The 22,369-nt window shown below is 29.3% G+C and overlaps 2 protein-coding genes and 1 long non-coding RNA gene across 4 annotated transcripts; 1 reads left to right on the top strand and 2 right to left on the bottom strand.

The window, feature by feature from the left end:
* Positions 1 to 760: 760 nt before the first annotated feature.
* On the bottom strand, positions 761 to 17,147 carry LOC130665527 (tyrosine-protein kinase Src42A). Of its 2 annotated transcripts, none has more exons than XM_057465964.1 (7): positions 16,569 to 17,147; positions 12,648 to 12,986; positions 12,362 to 12,483; positions 11,066 to 11,229; positions 5,344 to 5,665; positions 4,072 to 4,407; positions 761 to 3,621 (listed from the first exon to the last, which is right to left on the bottom strand). In XM_057465964.1, the coding sequence occupies exons 1-7, from the start codon at positions 16,628 to 16,630 to the stop codon at positions 3,413 to 3,415; spliced, it is 1,554 nt and encodes a 517-aa protein (XP_057321947.1). In that variant the 5' UTR covers positions 16,631 to 17,147; the 3' UTR covers positions 761 to 3,412. The 2 variants fall into 2 exon arrangements, with proteins under 2 accessions (XP_057321947.1, XP_057321946.1); XM_057465963.1 differs by having other exon boundaries at positions 5,344 to 5,671; positions 16,569 to 16,645.
* LOC130665529 (uncharacterized) lies at positions 16,255 to 17,634 on the top strand. Its single transcript, XR_008989550.1, has 3 exons — positions 16,255 to 16,592; positions 16,693 to 16,774; positions 17,241 to 17,634. It is a non-coding gene; the product is annotated as an uncharacterized LOC130665529 (long non-coding RNA).
* Positions 17,635 to 17,733: 99 nt separating this feature from the next.
* LOC130665528 (ubiquitin carboxyl-terminal hydrolase 14) lies at positions 17,734 to 21,025 on the bottom strand. The gene is made up of 5 exons (XM_057465965.1): positions 20,850 to 21,025; positions 20,554 to 20,732; positions 18,675 to 19,409; positions 18,207 to 18,498; positions 17,734 to 18,135 (listed from the first exon to the last, which is right to left on the bottom strand). Exons 1-5 carry the CDS (start codon positions 20,863 to 20,865, stop codon positions 17,879 to 17,881), a joined length of 1,479 nt encoding a protein of 492 aa, XP_057321948.1. The 5' UTR covers positions 20,866 to 21,025; the 3' UTR covers positions 17,734 to 17,878.
* Positions 21,026 to 22,369: the final 1,344 nt, after the last annotated feature.

The raw sequence follows: 22,369 nt of genomic DNA, 5'->3' as shown, positions 1-22,369 counted from the left end.
AAAAAAAATATTAAAGTATTTTATCAAAGAAATAGTATTATGAGTAAATCTAGTAGACGTCAGATAAATTTAAAATTATTAATAAATAGAGTAAATAATTAATAAAATAAAATTTAAAAAAAATGCGCATTTAAAAATTAATAAGTGCATTTTTTTTAAATTTTATTTTTTAAATTATTTACTCTATTTATTTATAATTTTAAAGTTGTCTGATGTCTGCTACATTCACACTCTTAATATTATTGAGTATCGATTTTTAAATCAAAACAATACTTATAGATATTGATAAACAATAAACGTTCATAGAATTGTTGTCGTTACTTATCTTTGTAACAAAACTTGATAATAAAAATATATAATAAATCTACGAGAAATTAATTAATAAAAATAATTAATCATAAAAAGTAACAATGACTTTTTTTTCATTGATTTTATTATCAATACAATTGAATAATTAATAATAATCAATATTTATAAAATAAGAATAATAATCAATAGTAGAAAAAAAAGCCAACTCAAAAAATTCATAAATTCTATCTGAGAAAAAGATATTTTCTTATTTGAAATTCGTATAATATATGATTTTAAAAAATATCGATGTTCACTGGACGTACTTTCGGCGTCAACATATTTTTGAATGTACCTTGATATATATTTATATGATCTTAAAAATTATAATATCGTGGATGTCTATTTTTTTAGTAGAATTTAATAAAAATGTTAAATGATTAAGTAACACAATATACAAAAATTATTTATGGAAATAAAGCATTTGCCATCCAAGGTAGCAAATATAATATATATATATATATATATATATATATATAATGTATCGAAAGATTTTTTCGTTCGAATACAGTTCCTAAAATTATTAATTATATTTAAGCTCTCGCTTAAGAAGGAATGACGCACTGAAAAATATGATGATCTTGAAGCTAGTAGACAATTAACAAATTTCAGATTTTTTTTTCAACAAATCAAAAAAAAACAAAATGCACATGTAGAAAATTAAAAAAACTATGAGTGCAATTTTTTCAAATATTTTTTTTTTTTAATTTATCGTTCAAAAAAAATCCAAAAATTATTAGATATCGGCTAACTTCAGTTTCATTACAAAATATGATGATCTCGAAGCTAATAGACAATTAACAATTTACGGATTTTTTTTTAACAAATCAAAAAAAAAATGCACATGTAGAAAATTAAAAAAACAATAAGTGCAATTTAAAAAAATTTTTTTTTTCTTTCTTATTTATGATCCTGAAGTTAGTAGACATTTGAAAATTTTTGAATTTTTGTTATCAAAAATCAATTACAAAAAAAAAAAAAAATAAATTAAAAAAATGCACATGTAGAAAATTTAAAAAACTACATGTGCAATTTTTGCAAATATTTTTTTTTTATGGTTTATCGTCTAGAAAAAAATCCAAAAATTATTAGACGTCTGCTAGCTTCAGTATCATTATAATTTATAGTTTTAAATAATCCCAAAAATTTTTAAACGTCGGCTAACTTCAGTATCATAAAATATGACAATTACATCCATTAAATTGCTCTCAATCAACTGTTTCATTATTCTTCCTTTGTTTTATGTAATGTTTTTTTTTTTTTCTTTTTTATTAATTAAAAAAAGATCAGTTAGTTAACACGTGCGATGAGTAGAGGCCTCTCAATCGTCATAAATAAAAAATTATTGGTCTTACTACATACACATGGGTTTTTTTTTAGTTATTTTTCTTATAATTTATACAAAACATGATCATTATTTTCTCCAGTATTACTATTTTATATTTATATATATATACTACACAAATGCACACATAATTAGTGTCTTTTATGTATAAAGTATTTGTAATCAAGTCTCATCATCTTGATGATTTATTTAAGACGTCATTTGTTAATATAAAAAAAAACTATAGATATTTATAGGAAATTGACAAATCAATAACTGATTTTATAGTACGTTAATATAACATTGATTGCTTGAAAATGGGGTTGTAAAAAAATTACACCGCTAAGATGACTATTAATCAATAAGAATAATAATAATATATAAAAATTTTTTATCACTTTCTCATAATAGATGTAAGATTATAAAACGACTTACTTCTAAGTAATGAATCGATAAAAAATAGCATCGGATTAAGGGCATTCTCAGACACTGCCCCCGTTTTTTTAAATATTCAATGACTTCCAACTGTCATAGCATTCAAATTTTATTAATTAATTAAAGAAAAATTAAAATCTTAATTGAAAAACGACAATTTCGCGAAGATATGAAATTAAAACAAAATTACAGTCGCTATCACTTCGAAGTTAAACAAAATTTGTTGGATAAATTTTTGTCTAAAAAATTTTTAAATTCAAATTATAAAATTTACTGAAATTTATTTTCCAAATTTCTTTAAATTCTCAATTGATATCAACCGTAAGTAATTTTTTTTTAATTTATATCAGCGAAATTGCAACGACTATTTTTTTTAATTAATTATCAAAATTTTGATGCAATTGACAGTTGAGTAATTGAAAATTTAAAAAAATTGGAGGCACTGTCTAATAATGATCTTAAGAATTAGAAACTCAATTTCGCAAGGATTTGCTATGAGTAATTTTTTTTTTGTTAATTTTGAATCAGTACTTAAAATTTTTTAAAAAATAAAAAAATAAGTTTTTAAAAAAGTACACTGACCGGTGTACTGGGTAAATATAAACTCATAATAAATCGAATGAATAACCTCTATTAGTATGATAATCGTCGCATTTTTGCCGTATGGACGGACCAGTTTGTAAATTATCTCATATTACACACAATAATTATCATTATCACTGATTAGAAATAGAGCTGAGCTGCGTTTATCATCGGAAGAATAAATGAATAATAAAAATTAAACACAATTTTTATAAATTTATGAACACGTCTCAATTGCAATCTACAGTCGACAATAAAATTATCATATTTATATATTTGAATGCAACTTGAAATCGATTGACCATTTAAATTATCGTGTAATTTAATTGAAGAGCATTCAATATATGGTAGATCAAATTTTATAATTTAAATTGCTCATTTTTAAAATGTATATTTTTTTATTAACCTAATCTAAGATTATAAATATCATTATTTATAGATTTAATATTATAATTAATCATCGAAACTCTTCTCCTGTTATTAATATCTCTTACTTAACAATCATTCCTTATTTTCTTTCGTTATATGGCAGCCAGAATATCATGTAAACAAGTACGAGATAATAACGGCGACGTTATAAAAATAAACATTACTATATAGATGATCGTAGTAAGATTACCAGTCTGAATTAATATTTATGGTTATATCTCTTTTAATTATTTAAATTAGATGTTATTTGTTCGTTAATTTTATATAATCAATTATTTGTTCAAAACATGAGACTCAATATGCGGATGCTTCTTTATACTCAGAGCCTTCCATTGTAAAGAAATCTTCGAGCTTCCATTGAAGAGTTTCAAAAGTTGGCCTCTTCATTGGATCTTTATTCCAACATTCTAGCATTATATCATAAAGTGCTGTCGGGCATCCAGGAGGACATGGCATTCGGTAGCCGTGTTCAACTTGATGTAATACTTCAGCATTTGTCATACCTACAGGAATATTTTTTAACATGTCAAAATTATTACGATCCATACACATTTTTTATATATAATAAGAATAAGTTCACAGTTTCTTGGATAGCAGGTGTTTTAATTAACGTTTATTTACAATTTTTTTTTAACGTTTCGTTGGTGTCCCGACTTGTTAATAACTGAGTACTTGAAAAAGTCGGAAAAGTGACGAAACGTTGAACCAAAATAGTAAATAAACGTTAATTATAACGCCTACTGTTCAAGAAACTGAACTTATTCCTATTATATGAAAATTAAAAAATTTTTGACGATAAGATAAAAGACCTAGTACCCGTTTTCTTCATGTATTTGTATATCTCTAGGTAGTAAAATTTAGTAAATACAGATATTCAAATATTTGAGTGATCGGGTACTAGGTCTTTTACCTTAACTTAGTATACTAAATATTAAATTGAAATATTATCATACCAGGATATGGAATTCGTCCATATGTTACAAGTTCAGTCAAAAGTATACCGAACGACCATACGTCCGATTTAATACTGAATTTACTGTAATTGGCAGCTTCTGGTGCGGTCCATTTAATTGGGAATCTTGCACCTACACGAGCTTCATACTCGTCTTCTTTTATTAATCGGGCTAAGCCAAAATCAGCTATTTTAACAACATTTCCATCAGCCACAAGAACATTTCGGGCTGCTAAATCCCGATGGATGTAATTTTGTGACTCGAGATACGCCATACCAGCAGCGATTTGCGCAGACATGTCGATCAACTGCTGAAGCTTCAATCCTCGACCTTTTCCTATAAATTTAAATTTATCAAAACAATATATTATTATATAAATAATTTCTACAAAGTTTTAGTAGATTCCATAGAAATCTATCTATTGAGTTTGTTCTCATGGTGGAATTTTCAAAGAATTTCGCGAGTCTTTCATAATTTGTCAAGTAGATTCCAAAAATATCATTGGTTCAAAAGTTTATATGTATGTTAATGAAACTTGACACTTTTTCTATAAGTGATTAACTCGGTTACGTTCAAAGATTAGCAAAATCGATGAGTTAGTTTAGAAATGGTGGCGATTTTTAATCTTCAAATTGACGAAAATCGATATTTGCCTTATTGGGTAAAACGGATGTCATAGCTGATAAAATGAGGTATATTTTCCTTTTATCATTTTTTATTTTAGGATAATTTCTCAACTTTGATAAAGGTTCAAAGTTCCATGATTGATTTTTTAAAGTTATTAGCGGATGATTATGAAGTTTGACATGATACTGAAGTTAGCCGACTTCTGATAATTTTCAGATATTTTTTAAATCGATAAATTATTAAAAAAAAAAATATTTTAAAAATTGCACTTATAGTTTTTTTAATTTTCTCCATGTGCATATTTTTTTTTCATTTTTTTTGATAATTAAGTTGTTGAAAAAAAAAAATCAAAAATTCTTAATCGTCTGCTAACTTCAGGATCATAATTTGACATACTTGTTAAGACAATTATCGTAATCAAATTCAAAAATTTAAAAAATTCGTTGAGTATTTAGGAAAAGGTGGCAATTTAAATTTTCAAATTATTTTATTTCTCAGTTTTTGAGCTCGAAATTCATTGAAAATGTCAAAAAAAATTAATTTTCAATTCAATTTTGTCTTTAAACTTTAAAATAAAGAAATAATGAGAAATCTACTTCCATTTCGGATACCGAATGGCCTTTTTTTAGTGTTTATATATATTACCTTGCAAGAACTCAAGAAGACTGCCATTTCTCATGAGTTCTGTAATAATATAAATAGGTTCTTCCATTGTGCAAACAGCATACAGTTGTATAAGTTTAGCATGACGTAGTTTTTTCATAATTTGTGCTTCTGCGAGGAAATCTTTAGGATCCATTGTGCCTGGTTTGAGAGTCTTGATAGCAACGGGTGTTGTGTTGTTCCACAAGCCTTCCCATACCTCACCAAATTGTCCCTGTCCAAGTTTCCTTACGAACTTCAGTGAAGACCGATCAATTTCCCATTGATCCCTTGTTCGATGACTCAATCCTTCTGTCACGGGTTTCTCCACCTATCAACACAAGCACGTACGAGCCAGTCAATCGCTGATAAATTAAAAACTATTATCTGGAACTTGTGCATTTATAAATTATTATTTACACAAAGCCAATTAAAGTCGTCGTTTCTCACCTTATATATAACACTATAAATATACTATTTATAAAGCTCCTTAAACAAAGTGAATAAGCATGAGACAATGAATAACCAGCAACGATTTTACATTAATTTCTCTGCATACATATATAGTTAACAAGGACGAGAAAAATTAATTAATACAATTGAATATTTTATTTATTTTGTCTGTTTTGTAATCATTCAGTCAATTACATAAAATACAAATTGGAAGATCATTATAAAATAGCACCATTCGAATAATAAAAAACATAAATATGAATGTATTAATCACAATTAATTTGATCAGTCGTTTTCAGTTTATATAGAAGTGTGCGAATCAGATTCGAATCGAATCGAAGAAAATTCGAGTTTTTGAATTATTCGAAAAGTTTACAATTATTCGTCAATTTTATCCAAAAAATTTTGAATTATTTGTAACTTTTCTGATCATGCCCAAGTAGCACACTTGAAATTGTGACATCTATAAAATATCAGTTTTTAGGCTGTTTTTTGACATATCGATAAGGCTCCAATATGTTGACAAAACTATCAGAAATTTATGTCACGAAAAAATGTCTACTTAATAGACTTGACAAAAGTGACGACAAAAAGTAAATTACAAATAGTGGTAAAATATGTCATCTAAACGACTTTTTAATTGACATAAGACAGGAAAAACATCACAAATTTTCTCTGTTTCCGGAATCAACATTTGCATGTCTTATTTATGCCAAAAAAAGGTGACTTTGAGACAAAAAAAAATTGTCTTATCTTTAAAAAAGACATCTTAAAATTGTCTCTGTGCTACACGGAAAAAAATAGTAGTGGCTACTCTCTGGAATAGTACTGAGTACTTTCTGTAAAAAAAAAATTTCAAACAGTACTCTTTGCTATCTACACTAGGGTGATCCAAAAAATAACAAATTTTTTTTTTTCTCGGAAACAGGTTCAAAAGTTTCATTTAGATAAAAAAAGACGCCTGTGAAAATTAGAGCTCTTAAGAGGATGTGCCATCTATTCTCTTTCTCACACACATGTGAACGAACGGAACTGTCCTTGTTGCACTTACATTAGCAAATGGAAATTTCAAATGAGCCGTTCTCAGATATAAACTGCAATTTCCGAACGAGAAACATTTCATTCGATAAATAATAAGTTTACGCATCGAATGACATATTTTGTTTAATAATTTGGGTCTTTACCTGTGAAAATGGTTCATTTGAAAATCACCTGGTACACTCTCTTAATATTAACATTAAGAGGTTCCTCATCGCACTTTTATATTTTCCATAAAAATAACATGGAAAAAATTTTTTTTACGTCTTCTGATTTTTTTAAGTAGCTAACGATGCGTCATAGGAATAATTGGCAGGCATGTTTTGTAGGGAATTGAATGCTCTACAAAAAAAGATTCTTATCATTTTTTGAGGAATCTATTTGTTCAAAAGTTATTTGAGGTTGAAGTCGAATTCATATTAAATTTTGAGATTTTCTTACTTTTCCGGCGAAACTATCAGACCTATTACAAAATATCATGGGACTTTTTTTGTAGACAATTTTATTCCCTAGAAGTTATTTCTAATAAAGTTTTTTCGAATTCCGCATTGTTTTCTAGTTATTTTTATTTTAATGTCAAGCTCTTAAAATCGATCAGAAGACTATTTTATTTATGAAACTTTTAAACCTGTTTCCGAGAAAAAAAAAAATTTGTTATTTTTTGGATCACCCTAATCTATACTATATCCACTACTCTCTGGATAGTACTGAGTACTATCCCGGACAGTAGTGGATATAGTCTAGATAGTAGTGAATACAGTCTAGATAGCATACAGTACTGTCTAAAATTTTTTTTTTACAGAAAGTACTCAGTACTATCCCAGAGAGTAGCCACTACTATTTTTTTTTTCCGTGTACTTGAGCAGTTTTCAAGTATTCAATTTTTATTTAATGGAGAGCTTAATTTTTACAATAACCAAAAATAATTATTTCATAGATTTGTGCCTAAGCTCTATTTACCTCTGACAAAAATTTGAATTATTTGAAAAACTATTTTAATTTTTAAGTCGTTCAAAATAAAATTTTGGAATAATTAGAGAATTTAAAAATAATTCGAATTATTTCAAAGTTCAAATCGATTCGATGCGAATAATTCATAAGTTCAAACTATTCGCACACCCCTAATGTTATATTTAATATAAGTGATTATAGTAATGAGCCTGAGTTTTTTTCAAGCGCAATTGATTTAAAAATTTATCAGAAAATATACGCGAATATAAATATTAATTGGATGGAAATTACTTTTCATGAAGTAATCGATTTCATGAAAAAAATATTGGTGATAATTTAATTACAATAAATTTATAAAAGTTGATAAATTTGATTATTTTTTTGTTTTTGTTTCTTATAAATTTAATGATACAACTATGTCTACAATAATGGATGGATTGGAAGCACTGATTGCATTTAATTTAATAACCAAGTTGTAATGGGATCTTGGAAATATATATTTAATGTGTGCTTTCAACCCGTGATTTGATACGTGAGTCGTATTTGTAACATAGTACAGCGAAACATGTGAATTGTGATTTGTTCCGAGGTTAATTAATTTTTTTGATTGTTTTCTAAACTACTCTATGTCTAGTATCTTTGAAACATGATGCCATATAACACGGGCTTGTGCTGTGTTGTGAGTAGCAAAATAAATGATAGAAATAGATGAGGGATAACATGAATAGATTTTTATAGTACAAGAAAAAGAGAGATGAAAATATAGGTAATAACGTGAAACATAAAAAATAAAGTTACAGTAATAATTTCATAATTCGGACATGTAAATTTACCAAGAAAATCCAGCGGGAAGTAGGGCAAGCCATAACAGAGAAAAAAACATCATCTAATCAGAGATTCAAATTTGCAATTTCATTTTTTCATTTTGATAAAGACTTTTTTTTATTTATTTCTTTTGTTGGTATTATTTTGCACGCCTCGAACGCGAAGCGCTTGTGCTTTATTACGGACTTGTCAAGGTCACGCGATTTCCTCACATTAAATTGTGTATATTATTTTCATATCACACTTACACGTTATAAAAAAGACATTATTATAAAGAGGAAACACTGATGAATAATCCTGATACTTTCGTTAAGTTGCCCGATGCGTATTATGATAAAAAACAGTTGAATAAAAAAAAATTTATCATGGACATCCGTTAGTTTGTGGTTCGAAAAAAGGCTGTGGCAAGGTAATCTCGAGAACGACTTGAGGAAATGACTTAATTTTTTTTTGCTATCTTCAGAATTATGCAAAGAAAGTTCTGATCGAAAATTACTACTGTGGTCCTTCTCGTTTTTTTTATAATTAATCATTTCTGTTAAAACCGGCATTTTTACATGGAAACAAATACTGCGGCCATTTTTATTGGGAATTTTCCTTTTCTTTCTCTTATTTTTTTTTTATTGGCTGTTATTTTACTGTATATTTTACTATGGCAATTTCTATGGAAAAACGCGGTAATTCAAATTTGTTTTTTTCTTTTCATGGCCAGTTTTTGAAATCAGGATTATTTTTAATACATAGATATGGGGCATTCCACGCCAAATCGACCACTTTTGACCCCGACCCCTTTTGATTTGGCTGAAAATTTTTTTTCCTTTTATACCCGATTAAAATCATTTTTCAGAAAATTTTCAAATTTTTTTACCCAACCCAAAAAAAGTTATGAGTTTTTCAAAAATAAGGCTTTTATTTTATCAAATAGCTATAACTTCTTCAAGAATTGACTAATCGGGACGTTTTTTTTTTCAAAATTTTTGTCATTGAATGTACTTTAAAAAAAAAAATACAAAAAAATTTTATGATGATAAACTCTATGAAATTTTCAGTTTTTTTGAAAAAAACCGTGATTTTCTTAAAGTACGTCATGTTTTATTTATTTTTTTATTTTCTCAAAAAAAACTTCATTTAATGCTGCAATTTTTCCCGCCAATCCTAGAGTGGGCCGACTATTCCTTCTATTTTTTTTTTTCAATTGAAAAAAAAATTTTTGCCCAGTTGGGCTTATTTTGGAGGATTACCACTATCAATGAATTTTTTCGTCTCAATTCTTCAAAGCCGCATGTCATCTATAAATCCTCAAAAATTTCCAGACTGATGTTTAGCAAAATAAGCCCAACTGGGCAAAAATTTTTTTTTCAATTGAAAAAAAAAAATAGAAGGAATAGTCGGCCCACTCTAGGATTGGCGGGAAAAATTGCAGCATTAAATGAAGTTTTTTTTGAGAAAATAAAAAAATAAATAAAACATGACGTACTTTAAGAAAATCACGGTTTTTTTCAAAAAAACTGAAAATTTCATAGAGTTTATCATCATAAAATTTTTTTATATTTTTTTTTTTAAAGTACATTCAATGACAAAAATTTTGAAAAAAAAAACGTCCCGATTAGTCAATTCTTGAAGAAGTTATAGCTATTTGATAAAATAAAAGCCTTATTTTTGAAAAACTCATAACTTTTTTTGGGTTGGGTAAAAAAATTTGAAAATTTTCTGAAAAATGATTTTAATCGGGTATAAAAGGAAAAAAAATTTTCAGCCAAATCGAAAGGGGTCGGGGTCAAAAGTGGTCGATTTGGCGTGGAATGCCCCATATACTAGCAATATTAATTTAAATGACGCAGAAGTTAGCCGACGTCTAATAATTTTTGAACTTTTTTTTAAAAACAATAAATTTAAAAAAAAAAGTATTTTAAAAAATTGCACTTGTAGTTTCTTTAATTTTCTACATGCGCATTTTTTTGCTAACTTCAAAATCATTGATTTAAATCCGGTTTGAAAAACTGACCCTTATTTAACATCTTCTTAGTAAGTAAATAAGAATTACTAGTATCGTACTGTCAAAAAATATTTCGTGTTAATTAAACAGATAAAATTTTTTTTATCTTAATAGAAATACGTGGTACAGTAATTAACAAAAGTAAATTGACTACTCAAAATATTGCATGAGCGTTTGAGGTGTGCACTTTTGGATTTTCCAAATTTTTATAATTACTATTATTGTTATTTTATAAAATCCCTCAGTAAAAATCTCCAGCAGCATTCAACTAATTTTTACTTACTGATTCTAAAACTAACAAATGTGAGATCGCTCTAGATTCTGTATACTTTCAAGTGTAAACTCACGCACGAGCATTAATCATCACGGTTTTATCATCATCACGATAAATTTCACTAATAATAGAGATACGCTTTTTTATTTTACTTAAATTTACAATAAATGTTTAGTTATAAATATTACCTGTACACACGGCTTGCAGAGATTTACACACAGGCCATCGGCTTCTTTGCTGTAATGCTCAACAAGATCCTGAAGGTTTCTAAATGTCGTGCGTCTTGCTATGAAAAATCCTCCTTCATCTAACTGTCGAATCCGATAATGTTTGACAGTGTCACCATCACGGACTAAATTAAAATTTTAAATTTACATTCAACTGTATTACATACAACAATAAAAACAACAGCAGTAATAATACGGCGCGACGATTATTCGTTCCAAGACAATTCATCCCGGACAATTCTACCCCGGCAATTCATCCCTCGCAATCATTCATCCTTATGACTATTCATATTTTTATAAATAATATTTAAATTATTATTCCTCATCACCATCATCTTTCTGAAAAACGAGCATTCGATAATAGGCAGAATCGTTGGTTTCTTTTTTTGTTTTGTCGATTATTATTAGGATTTTTGTAAAGGAAAGACTTTGTATTAATATTTAATTAGTATTTCATCAACACTAATTCCCTGAAAAATGAGCACTTGAAAGTGAGCGTAACTCTTCATATATTTTCTGTATTTATATTCAAATTATCTGATTTGAAAAATTATCTCACTCTGTATGTATTTCGTAATGACTACGTAAATTTAATTTATTTAAATAATTAATGTTGTTATTAAGTTTTTCATAAGTTAAATATAGATGCAAGTCTGTCAAAAATAGTGTTCATAATTTGATAATAATGTTTGAGTTGTTAATACTTATTTTTTTTTTGTTCTGATCATCGGGTTTCATATTTGTTTCTTTTCTCATTGTCACTACACGGAAAAAAATAAACTTTAAAAATTAGTGTTTGAAATTATAACCCGCAACCCGGGTGTCAATATGGGGAATTTTAACTTTCCAAATAATAAATTTTACGTGTCGTCAACTTTCCAAGTATTAGTTACGATTTTTGAAGTTGAAATAGTAATTTTTCTTGCATAGACAATAAATTTTCATACTTATCCTGTAATTATTCACGTTTTAATCATAAACAAAAAAATTACTATTCAGAATGATAGTTTTTACTGATCAATGATCACTTTATCATTATATTACTTGTCATTCTCAATTTATATAGTTCATTTTTTTCCGTGTAATTGTTGTGATTGTTATATATTTTGGCAATGTATTGTCGGGGATAAGTTGCCTTAGAGTGAATTGTGGTGAGAAATGAACTGTCGGGGATAAATTGTTGGGGATGAATTGTCTTGGGACGAAAACGCAGTGGACCAATAATACAAGTAATGATTTTAAACTAATTATTATTACCAGAAAGTGAGTAATCATTATGCCTGCTTTCAGAATCACGTATTAAAAATGCCCCATGATCATTCTCTGGCAATAGGAGCTTCTTCTCGGCCTCAATACGTTTGATCTTTCTGAAGTACCAGCTATAAATACACATGAGACATGAGCATAAAAATTGAATGCATTTGGAGAAAGTTTCCATGTAACATCAGCCAAGCATTCAAAAGAAAACGAAAATTAATTAGGCGAAAAATATGACCTTAAAAAATTATTTATCAATATTAAAAATAATTGAATAGTAACTTACGGTTCAGCCTCAATAGATTTAAGTTTAGCGACATAATTGCTGGGTATGTAACCTTCTTGTCTGGTCCTCTTGCTTCTAGCAAGCCACCAATCGCCCTGAGTATCATTGAGTATCTCCAGATGTTCACCCTTACGAAAACTAAGGTCTTCATCAGTCCTAGCATCGTAATCATAGAGAGCGACGAATACTTTTGCCGAAGGCACGTCTGTATCTGGAATTTGCGGTACAGGTCGTATAGGATCTGGTGGAGGAGTTGGTACTGGACTGGCTTGAGAAGCAACTGCTTCAATACTAGGATTTCCTATCCTGTCAGACTTTTCTGTCTCCGCATCTGTCGGGCTGCTAAAACAGTTTCCCATTTTTTTTTCTTGACTACTGTCAAATCACATTAAACAACAACAACAACAACAACAACATCAACACAAAAAAAACGACCTCTGTTGCTTTTTTTTATAAATTAATTATTTTTGGTAAAGTCAGCTGATTTTTTTCATGCCACTTAATTTTTTTACGTACGTTATTCAAATATCAAAGTAAAAAAAAATATTTTCACAATATATTTTAGTACAGATACAATTTCTTGATTAATAATTAGAGACAAATAATAAAAAACTATCCAAGTTATTTAAAAATATAATTCACGACAGGGCGTTTCTTTGACAAATGTACGTGGGTGATTTAATATATTTATCTTTACGCATCCGACGCGTCTGATATATTGTCTCGTATCCTTTATCCATGGATCGTAGTATAAATCGACAGATGTTGGTAATAAATAATTGCGGATGAGTATCAGGAGAATGTAAAAAATTTAAAACTGTGATTGTAATTATCCAGGAACTTGGCACGGTCAATAGCCATTGCAGCCACCAGTTACACTGATTGTTATATATATTTATATGATATATGGATGTATTTAAATTTTTCGAGGATGTGAAATAGGATTTCAAGGATCAAAGTAATCCATCCAATAGTTTTCACATGCGCCGTAACAACGAAAAATTATGGAATCAATGGACGTGAGAGAACGTATATAGTAACGAGGGGTCGACACACGCCCAACTAGGACACACATAAGACACAAACTGTACAAGCCTTTAAACCGTCAATCGTAGATGTAGATGTAGATGCACTAAAATATATACACTGTGTTAATGTTCGTGGAAATTGTAACCAATATTTTCACCAGCCAACAAAATATAATCAATCTGGAATTATATATATATATAGTTAACACAATGATTCATAATTTATGACAAATTATATGATTGCTCCGACGAAAGAGCTACCGATACAACATTTTGTCCATGAGTTACCAGTTGCTACTGGTCTATGGCTTGATAATACGTTTCCCCTCCTCACATACTTATACTTTGTACATAAATATATATGTAAATGTATATGTGTATATATATATATATAGCAGATCAGGATTTACTGTATTTTTTCTTATTGTCAGTACGTATTTCACTCTGGTTGACAACGTTGGAAAAAGCGCGAGGTGAAAACAACACCCAGACCCAGTGAATATGCAGGTGGGTGAATGTGACCAAGTGCTGCTGCTGTTGTCGTCGTCTTCAACTTGCTTTTTATATCTTTTGTCTTTTACTTTCTTGTTTGCAACTATTCTACTAGAGATTTACAGGGTGGGAGCGCTAATAAAAGCTAAGCTCCGCTGGAAATTTAGCTCTAGTTCGGACTTTTTCGTCAGGACGTCCGAACTTTGCCGATCTGGATGCCTTCTCTTTTTCTTTTTGTTTTGTCTTTCACATTTTTTAAGGCAGTTGGGAGATGGGCACTGTCAGAAAATTTTAAATTCTTGGATACTGGGGTGGGCGGGACTGACCGAATTTTCGAATTTTACGAAGTTAACAGACAGTTAATTTTTGAATTTTTTTTTCAACAAGTAAATAACAAAAAAATAAAAACTAAAAATATGCACATGTAGAAAATTTAAAAAACTATAGATGAAATTTTTTAAAATTTGTAATTTTTTAAAAAATTCAAAAATTATTAGTCGGCTAACTTCGGTATCATTTTGATGCAGACGAAAAAATTTATTTCTTTTAAATAAACAATCAAAATACTTATAGAAAAAACTTTTTAAAATTGCACATAAAAAACTTTAAAAAACATTTTTGTCCATGTTCTAAAAATAATATTTTATTGTACAGGTAATTTGTTCATAAATTTAAAAATTTCATGAGTGTGAATGTAGCAGACATCAGAGGAATTTAAAATTATAAATAAATAGAGTAAATAATTGAAAAAATAATATTTATAAAAAATGCACTTGTTATTTTCAAAACTTTTTAAATGCGCATTTTTAAAAATTTAATTTTATTAATTATTTACTCTATTTATTAACTATTTTAAATTTGCCTGATGTCTGCTCCATTCACACTCTTAAAATTTCCTGATGTCTGCTGCTTTCAGTATCATTCATTTTTTTGGAAGCTACAAAAATTGCTATAATAATTCAAAGTAAAATTCAAAAATTCGGTTAGTCGACCCAGCCTTAAGATAAAATTAACATTAAAATTTGAAGTCGATTGATCATCTCTAATTCGAGATATTTATAATCAAAGTTTGGATCATTAACATTGCGAGCAATAAGGAGTAGGCGTTTCAAGTCGCGTCCATTAAAAAAAAAAAAAATAAACTAACAGTCAGAAACTTTTGAAAAACTGGTAGAAAATTAATGAATTTGTCCTGAATTTAAAAAAAGTATTCACTATCTTATTTTTGAAAAATAGCAACACAAAGTTCAAAATATATTGGAAAGAAACAAAAAATCTGACAACTATGGATAGTAATATTTGAGCGGTAAATTTAAACAGATACTCAGTACACTGCAGCAACTGGTAGAACATATGCGATGTTGCCAGATAATAATTCAAGAAAATGTTTCAGTATTTGTGATATTTGTATATATGTATATATGAGTAATGTGTAGGTAAACTTCTCAATGATGTTGTAAGTAGCAGACATTAAAGAATTTGATTTATTTTCAATAAACAAAAAAAATATTGACAGGTAATTTAAAAAAATCCTGTCAAGAATTTTAAAAAATTTTCATGACAATTAATTTGCGGATTGAAAACAGTAAAATTTTCAGTTGTCGGCTTCGTGCTTCTCACGGGTACAGTATCAAACAAAAGCAATGTCTTGTTTTAACCACCACCTGACTTACTCTTACTGGACATATGGCTCATAACTTTTTGACAATATTGTAGCAGGACAACTGCCTTAACTCCCACTGCTTACCGACCATTTGTTATTTCTCATCCTTCTGTTCTTTACTCTTTTTATCTGCCTACCTGCGATCGGACCAAGTCTCGATTGGTTTCTCACTTTAAAAAATTATTATACAACTAGTATTATATGCACGAAAACATTTTAATGATCCCACGAAGGTCTTGATTTTTAATGTTTAAAACCTGATTTTTTTTTTCTACAAAAAATTTTTTACTTTTAATTTTTTATTTTATATTTCCCTTGTAATTAAATTCTTTCATCTCCGCCTATAATTCCAAGACTTTTCTAGAACGATAATTGTTCAAAGGACCTTGAAGATACGCCTCTAGTTTCGTTAAACATTCCGATATCTGACGTATCCGCATGCCTTTATCACTCGATATTTAAGATTAAAATAAAAAAATGTGTGGATAAAAACATTTATACTAAAACTTAACGATTAATAGTTGAAGTCAAAACAATTTTTTAAAAATTATTGATAACGCATTCAAAATTTTTAAAATATCGTGACTAGTAAATGGATACATGTTTAAAATAAAAGTTTCTATCGTTAAATGCTATTATAATCGATGTAATCAATTGCAGTTGTATGATCTAACCGCGTGATTATCAGCTGAACAGTTCGTTATTTAAAATTTTAAATTTTAAATTGAGATAAATTACCTGCGGAATAGACGGTTGAAAAAAGTACGTATTACTTTTGGAGAATTGAATTTTTTGTTCATATTTATCACATTAAACCTCACAGTTATTACATTAATTTTTATAAATTATCTAATTTAATAAGCTCTCAGGTGGTATTTATAGTTGACAATATCTATCGAATGACTGATTGCGTTTTAGATTACATCTATGAGACGTTCAAGTGTGTAGGTATACCCATATAAAAATTTTTTTTAATTCTTGAGTAAGTCTGCTCTCAAGATTAATAGGTGCTAGTGTCTTTTTCTACGTATGTGTCTTGCTGCAGATACTTGTGACCAGATTTGAATTGCAAGTCTAGTGCAAGTCTTACACTAGAAATTCGTGCCAGATTATAACTCAATTCTGGAGGAAGACTATGGTTGAAAATTGTTGCTTATGGCTTGCTTAAGATCTGCTCAAGGCTCAGAATTAACCTTGATGCGTAAGTACCTGCTGTAAGTTACTGGTGCAAAAAATGCGTCAGACACTTTTTCATTGCGCCGTGTTCAAGATATCTTTAATATTCTTGTGTAGGATACCATGAGCAAGACACACAAATCTTGACATAGGTTTCTTGATGAAAAGACACTAGCAACTAGAGGTCTTGCTCAAGATACTTACTCCAAAATCTTGCTCAAACATGTGTTACAGTCGAACTCCATTAACTCAGTCAGTTAATCTACGGAGGAGCGGAAATTTCTTCGAGTTTCCTAGTTAACGGATGCCCTTTCTCTTTTAAAAAGTCAACTATGGCGCATGCGCTCTTAAATATACATGTATGATGCAAATATAACCATATACCGACACATACAAATGTACAGCATCGGATGGGAGACAGCGTAGCTCGTACTGGGAGTCAAGATTGAGGGGAAGTTCCAAGATAATGGAATCCGAGTTAATAAAATTACAGTCGAACCTCGTTATAAGACTATCTGCTGTCTTTTTTATAAACCAGGTATCACGATAGTTTGAGAGAGAAACTACTAGTCTTATAACGAGGTCCTACTGTACTTAAAAAATTATAAATCTTTGACTGATCATTGAAATAAAAATATAAATAATTTTTCAAACGTGTATAATTATAATTTTACAAAAGAACACATTAGTAATCATTCATTCATGTAGCAAGAAATTAATTACTTGCTATTTTATAAGAAAATTATAATTATTATTATAACTATAACTGATATCATTCTCTCAATGCGAAACAAATTTAAAATGCTTAATATAAATTTAAACTAATAATTTTTTTTCAAGCTAAATTTAATGACAAAAAATTATTAGTATAATTAATCGCTGTTTGCAATAGGAATCTCAAGAATTTTCGGTCCGTACAGAAGAACGTAAGCGCAGTGCCAGTCGCCACCACCACTAAGCTTAAGAATTTCCTCACTTGTGACGACACTTACTGTATCATCATCACACTTCAGCCATGTGTCGCCTTTTTGACGTACCCAGGCAACGTAGTGACCGCTGCTACTCGATCTTCCACGATGAGTTAGCACAGCTTGAAGGGTGTAGTACCCGCTGTTATTTGAACCTAAGTCTACAAAAAATAATACAATAATAATATTAATTGATTGAATTATCTACTTAATAATTACTATCATTACACACCATTTTCAAACCAAAAAGGCAGAGGCTTAACTGCCTTTTCAGTGACATCGCCCTTAGCTTTTTTGTCTGCCAAGCTCTGAGCTTCTTCCACTTTTTTGTCTTCCAGTTCTTTGAATTTATCTCGCATGGGTATAAGTTTTTTTTGAAGCTCGGGAGTGCAGAGATCGAATGCATCGAAGTCCATGGGGAATTTTACATCTTTCAAGATCTTTGCATTAATGGCTTCTTTTTCTTTATAGAAAAAGCGAACGAACTGGATAGTGAGATATGATGGCAATCGGCTGATTTTAGACTAAACAGAAAAATATATATAAATACACGATTGATAATTTTAATTAATAAATTAATGATCAGAATAAACATTAATTAATAGCAACTAATAGATCCTTGTAACTGTGATTTGAATTTATAATAATTATTAAAATGGATATGAATCAACGGAATACTAATATTAATAAATTAATTTACCGTTTTAGTGTAAACTGCATCACGTTCTAGAGTTGGAGATAATTTAGTTAACTGCTCTTGCATTTTATTCTTCAATCCAGAGTGCATGTATTTGACATCAGTTGATATAAAACAACTGAGCTGTAAAAATTCCTCTTTGGATTTAGTCGGTGGCTCGTCTTCAGACTCAACGCACTTTAACTCTGTATCAAAGGTTCCACCGAAATACTGTTCTATCAATGAACGTGGCTTGTAACTGTTTTCGTCAGCTAGTGGATTAACATCAGCTGGTAATTTTTGCTGAAGCATTCGGATTAATTCAGTCCAGCACTCACTGGCATCTTGTTGCTGAAAACTACCGAGCTCAGACTTTTCAGCGAACCGTGGAAACGCAAGATGCACCATGTGAACAAGAATAGAAGGTCGGATTGGCGAGCCTTTATCCATACCTTCATACAGATCCCTCAAAGCAGCAGTAATACTCTGGGCCGGAACTAATGATGCTCTTCCGTCACTGCCTGTCGGAGCAAGACCTCCAGAAAAATTTTTCAAAGCTTCTCGTAACTCTGGGACAGTTTTGAGACATTGGACTGTCGCATTAAGATAACAGGTGTTCCCGAGATTCATCAGTCCTCCAGGTAAATCAAGAGCGGATGCTATTTCGGCTTCGTTCATGTCTTCTACAAACAACGGCTTCTCTGCTGGTTCCACTGGTACGTCTTCTTCTTTTGAACCCATCAGAAGCACCGTAACTCCCTAAATAAATTACATACGTTTGTAAAATGGCAGTTACGTGTCTACTCACATCTCTACTCAAGGGAAATGGTTATAAGTAGGGTCCGGATTTTTGCGTTAATTTAAAAATAATTAATAATTAGTGGTGTGGAATTTTTATATTACGCGGAAAATATTGGTCTTATGAAAAAAGTTTTCAAACAAAAGTTGTAGGAAATATGATTTTCTAAAAACAATGTCTGTTATAATTTTTTCTTAGGACTAATAAGAAAGCCGTAACTTCAAAATTCAGATCTTCATAATTAACAAAATTTTGAATCATTCATTATGGATCTTAATTTTTGAATTACGGTGAAAATATTGATTGTATAAAAAAATCATAAGAAACATTTTTTTAATAGAATTGAATTTCCTACAATTTATGTGCGAAAACTTTTTTACTAAGACCGATATTTTCCCCGTAATATCAAAAATTTAAACTATTCATTTCAAAAATAAGGCAAAAATCTTGTCTCTAGTTATAACTCTACTCATTTACTTCTTTACTCAGCCTCAACTCAAATATATTTTAACTCAGCTTCAACTTTACTCAGTTATCCCTTCATTCAGCTTCAACTAGACTCAGCTGTAGCTGAGTACCCTGACAGCCACCATACCCGCAAGTTAACTTCAAGCTACAGCCGTATTCTGAAGCCAACTTAAAAGCAAATGTTGGAGAGCAAACAGTTGCAATTAAATTGACAGTAGATTGTCTGTAACTTGAATTCAATTTGACTACAAGTGTTACTGTCAGACAATGACGTTAAGTTGATTGAAAGTTTCACTTCAAATTAACGGCAAGTTTTTCTGTAAAATTACATTCAGATGACGGCAGTTGATTTGCATCAACTTGCACGCAAGTGTTATCCAGCCAAGGCTCGCCAGAAACTTGTCGTTTGCCGAAAATCTTTCACTGCAGAACTTGCTGAGCAAGGCCTGGTTATCAGGGTAAAGTTGTCGCTGATTCTAGTTGAAGCTGAGTGAAGATATAACTGAGTAAAGAAGTAAATGAGCAGAGTTATAACCTTTTCCCTTGAGTAGAGATGTTATGAGTAGACATGTAACACTGCCTGTAAAATAATAATTCATCAGACATTAAATTTTCGAATTATTTAAAATATTATACATCTCTCAGTTTTATGTTTCCCCAGCTCTCGTCTTTTAATGTCATTCCTTTCAACATGACTTTTTGTCTTTCCGGTTGGACTCCAGTCAAAGCAAAAAGTTGTGCTTTGAAAAGTATTGGCTCTTCATCGGTATTTACTTCAATATTTGGAAATAACTCTTTCCCCCATTTTACTTTTACTAAAACAATGATATTTATTATTGATATATTTGTTTGTAATAATAAATCAGTAAACAAAAGTAGAATTAAAATTTTTGAAGGTTAATTAATTAGTTTTATTATTATTTAAAACTTACCTTTGTATTGGGGCATTTTTTATTTTTTAAATTTATATAAAAACTTAAGTGAAGTTTAAAAAAAAACAATTTTATTACTTTATAAGATAGTAATTTACGAAGAGTGATTTTGTTATTTATGTGTAAAATGCCAAGTCAGACTGATTGAGTCTAACCATATTTTGATTTTCTTTCTGCTATAGTTGGATTGGCAAAAGTATGCGATTCGGGCATCTTCGGTTCTGGAGTGAAAACTTCGGGTTCAACATGTACTGCCACCCCTATATGTATATACCTATAGGTATATTATTGTGTACCCAAGTACAGAACAACTTCAAGATGTCTTTTAAAAGGACAAGATGAATTTTCTTTCGTCGCAAAGCCAAGTATTTTTATGGAAATAAGACAAGATGTTGGTCCCTGGAGTCATGGGAAATTTGTCATGAGTGTGAATGTAGCAGATATAAGACAATTCATAAATTTTATATAAATTAATTAAAATAATGAAATTCAAAAAAAAGCGCGTACTGATTTTTCGGTGATTTAAAATTTTGATTCCACTGACATTTTATCTATTTATTCAAAAATTTAAAAAATTGACACTTGTCAGTTACATTACACTCATAAAATCTCATATGAATGAATGTAGCAGATATTTGACAGTTTATAAATTTTAAATGAATAAATGAATAAAATAAAATTTAAAAAAATGCGCGTACTGATTTTTCATTTATTTAAATACGCATTTTAAAATTTTTATTCTACTTACATTTTATATGATCCTGAAGTTAGCAGACAATTTTCGGATTTTTGTTTCAACAAATAAATTACAAAAAAAAATAAAAATATGCACATGTAGAAAATTTTAAAAACTACAGATGCAATTTTTTGAAATATTTTTTTTATTATTTATCGTTTAAAAAAAAATCCAAAAATTATTAGACGTCGGCTGACTTCAGTATCATAAATTTTATTCATCAATTCAAAAATTTGAAAAATTCCTACTTGCTAGTTACATTCACACTCATCTTAAATTTGATGTCTTATAGATGTCACATTCCAAGTGCGCTAATGCTCATTTTTCAAAATTTTAAAGTAATTAAGAATTTGATATCCCAAGTAGCACAGAGTCAACTTTAAGATGTCTTTTAAAAGGACACGACAAATTTTTTTTTCTCAAAGCCAAGTTTTTTTATATAAATAAGACCTACAGGTGTTGGTCCAAGGAGTCATAGAAAATTTGACTTTTTTTTTCCGTCCTAAAAAAGTCATTTTAATTCAAAAAATCGTTTAGATGAATTACTAAACCATTAGTTGTAATTTACTTTTTGTCGTCACTTGTGTCAAGTCTTGTAAGCAGATATTTTTTCAGTGAAAAATTTCTGATTGTTTTGTCAACTTGTCCCATTTGAATGGATTCTATTATATGGGAGCATTTGGATATGGAAGCCCTGATTAAAAACTCCGATTGAAAACACTGAATTCCGATTGAAATCCGATAGACTTTCAATCAGAATTCCTTGGTTTCAATTAGAGTTTTT

Source organism: Microplitis mediator, chromosome 3 (genome assembly GCF_029852145.1).
Source record: "Microplitis mediator isolate UGA2020A chromosome 3, iyMicMedi2.1, whole genome shotgun sequence".
Classification (NCBI taxonomy): Eukaryota; Metazoa; Arthropoda; class Insecta; order Hymenoptera; family Braconidae; genus Microplitis; species Microplitis mediator.
Note: the sequence above shows the minus strand (reverse complement) of the source record. Positions and strands in the feature narration are given on the sequence as shown.

Bases quoted from the DNA above. Each gene is read 5' to 3' on its own strand.
- LOC130665527 (XM_057465963.1), bottom strand. From the start codon at position 16,630: ATGAACAAAAAATTCAATTCTCCAAAAGTAATACGTACTTTTTTCAAC. The intron at 11,230-12,361 runs GTAATAATAATT...ATTTTAATTTAG, and splicing joins TAATGATTACTCACTTTCTG to TCCGTGATGGTGACACTGTC. The intron at 5,672-11,065 runs GTAATATTTATA...TTGTGTTGATAG, and splicing joins TCTGCAAGCCGTGTGTACAG to GTGGAGAAACCCGTGACAGA.
- LOC130665528 (XM_057465965.1), bottom strand. The intron at 18,499-18,674 runs GTAAATTAATTT...TTTTCTGTTTAG, and splicing joins ATGCAGTTTACACTAAAACG to TCTAAAATCAGCCGATTGCC. The intron at 18,136-18,206 runs GTGTGTAATGAT...TATTTTTTGTAG, and splicing joins GCCTTTTTGGTTTGAAAATG to ACTTAGGTTCAAATAACAGC.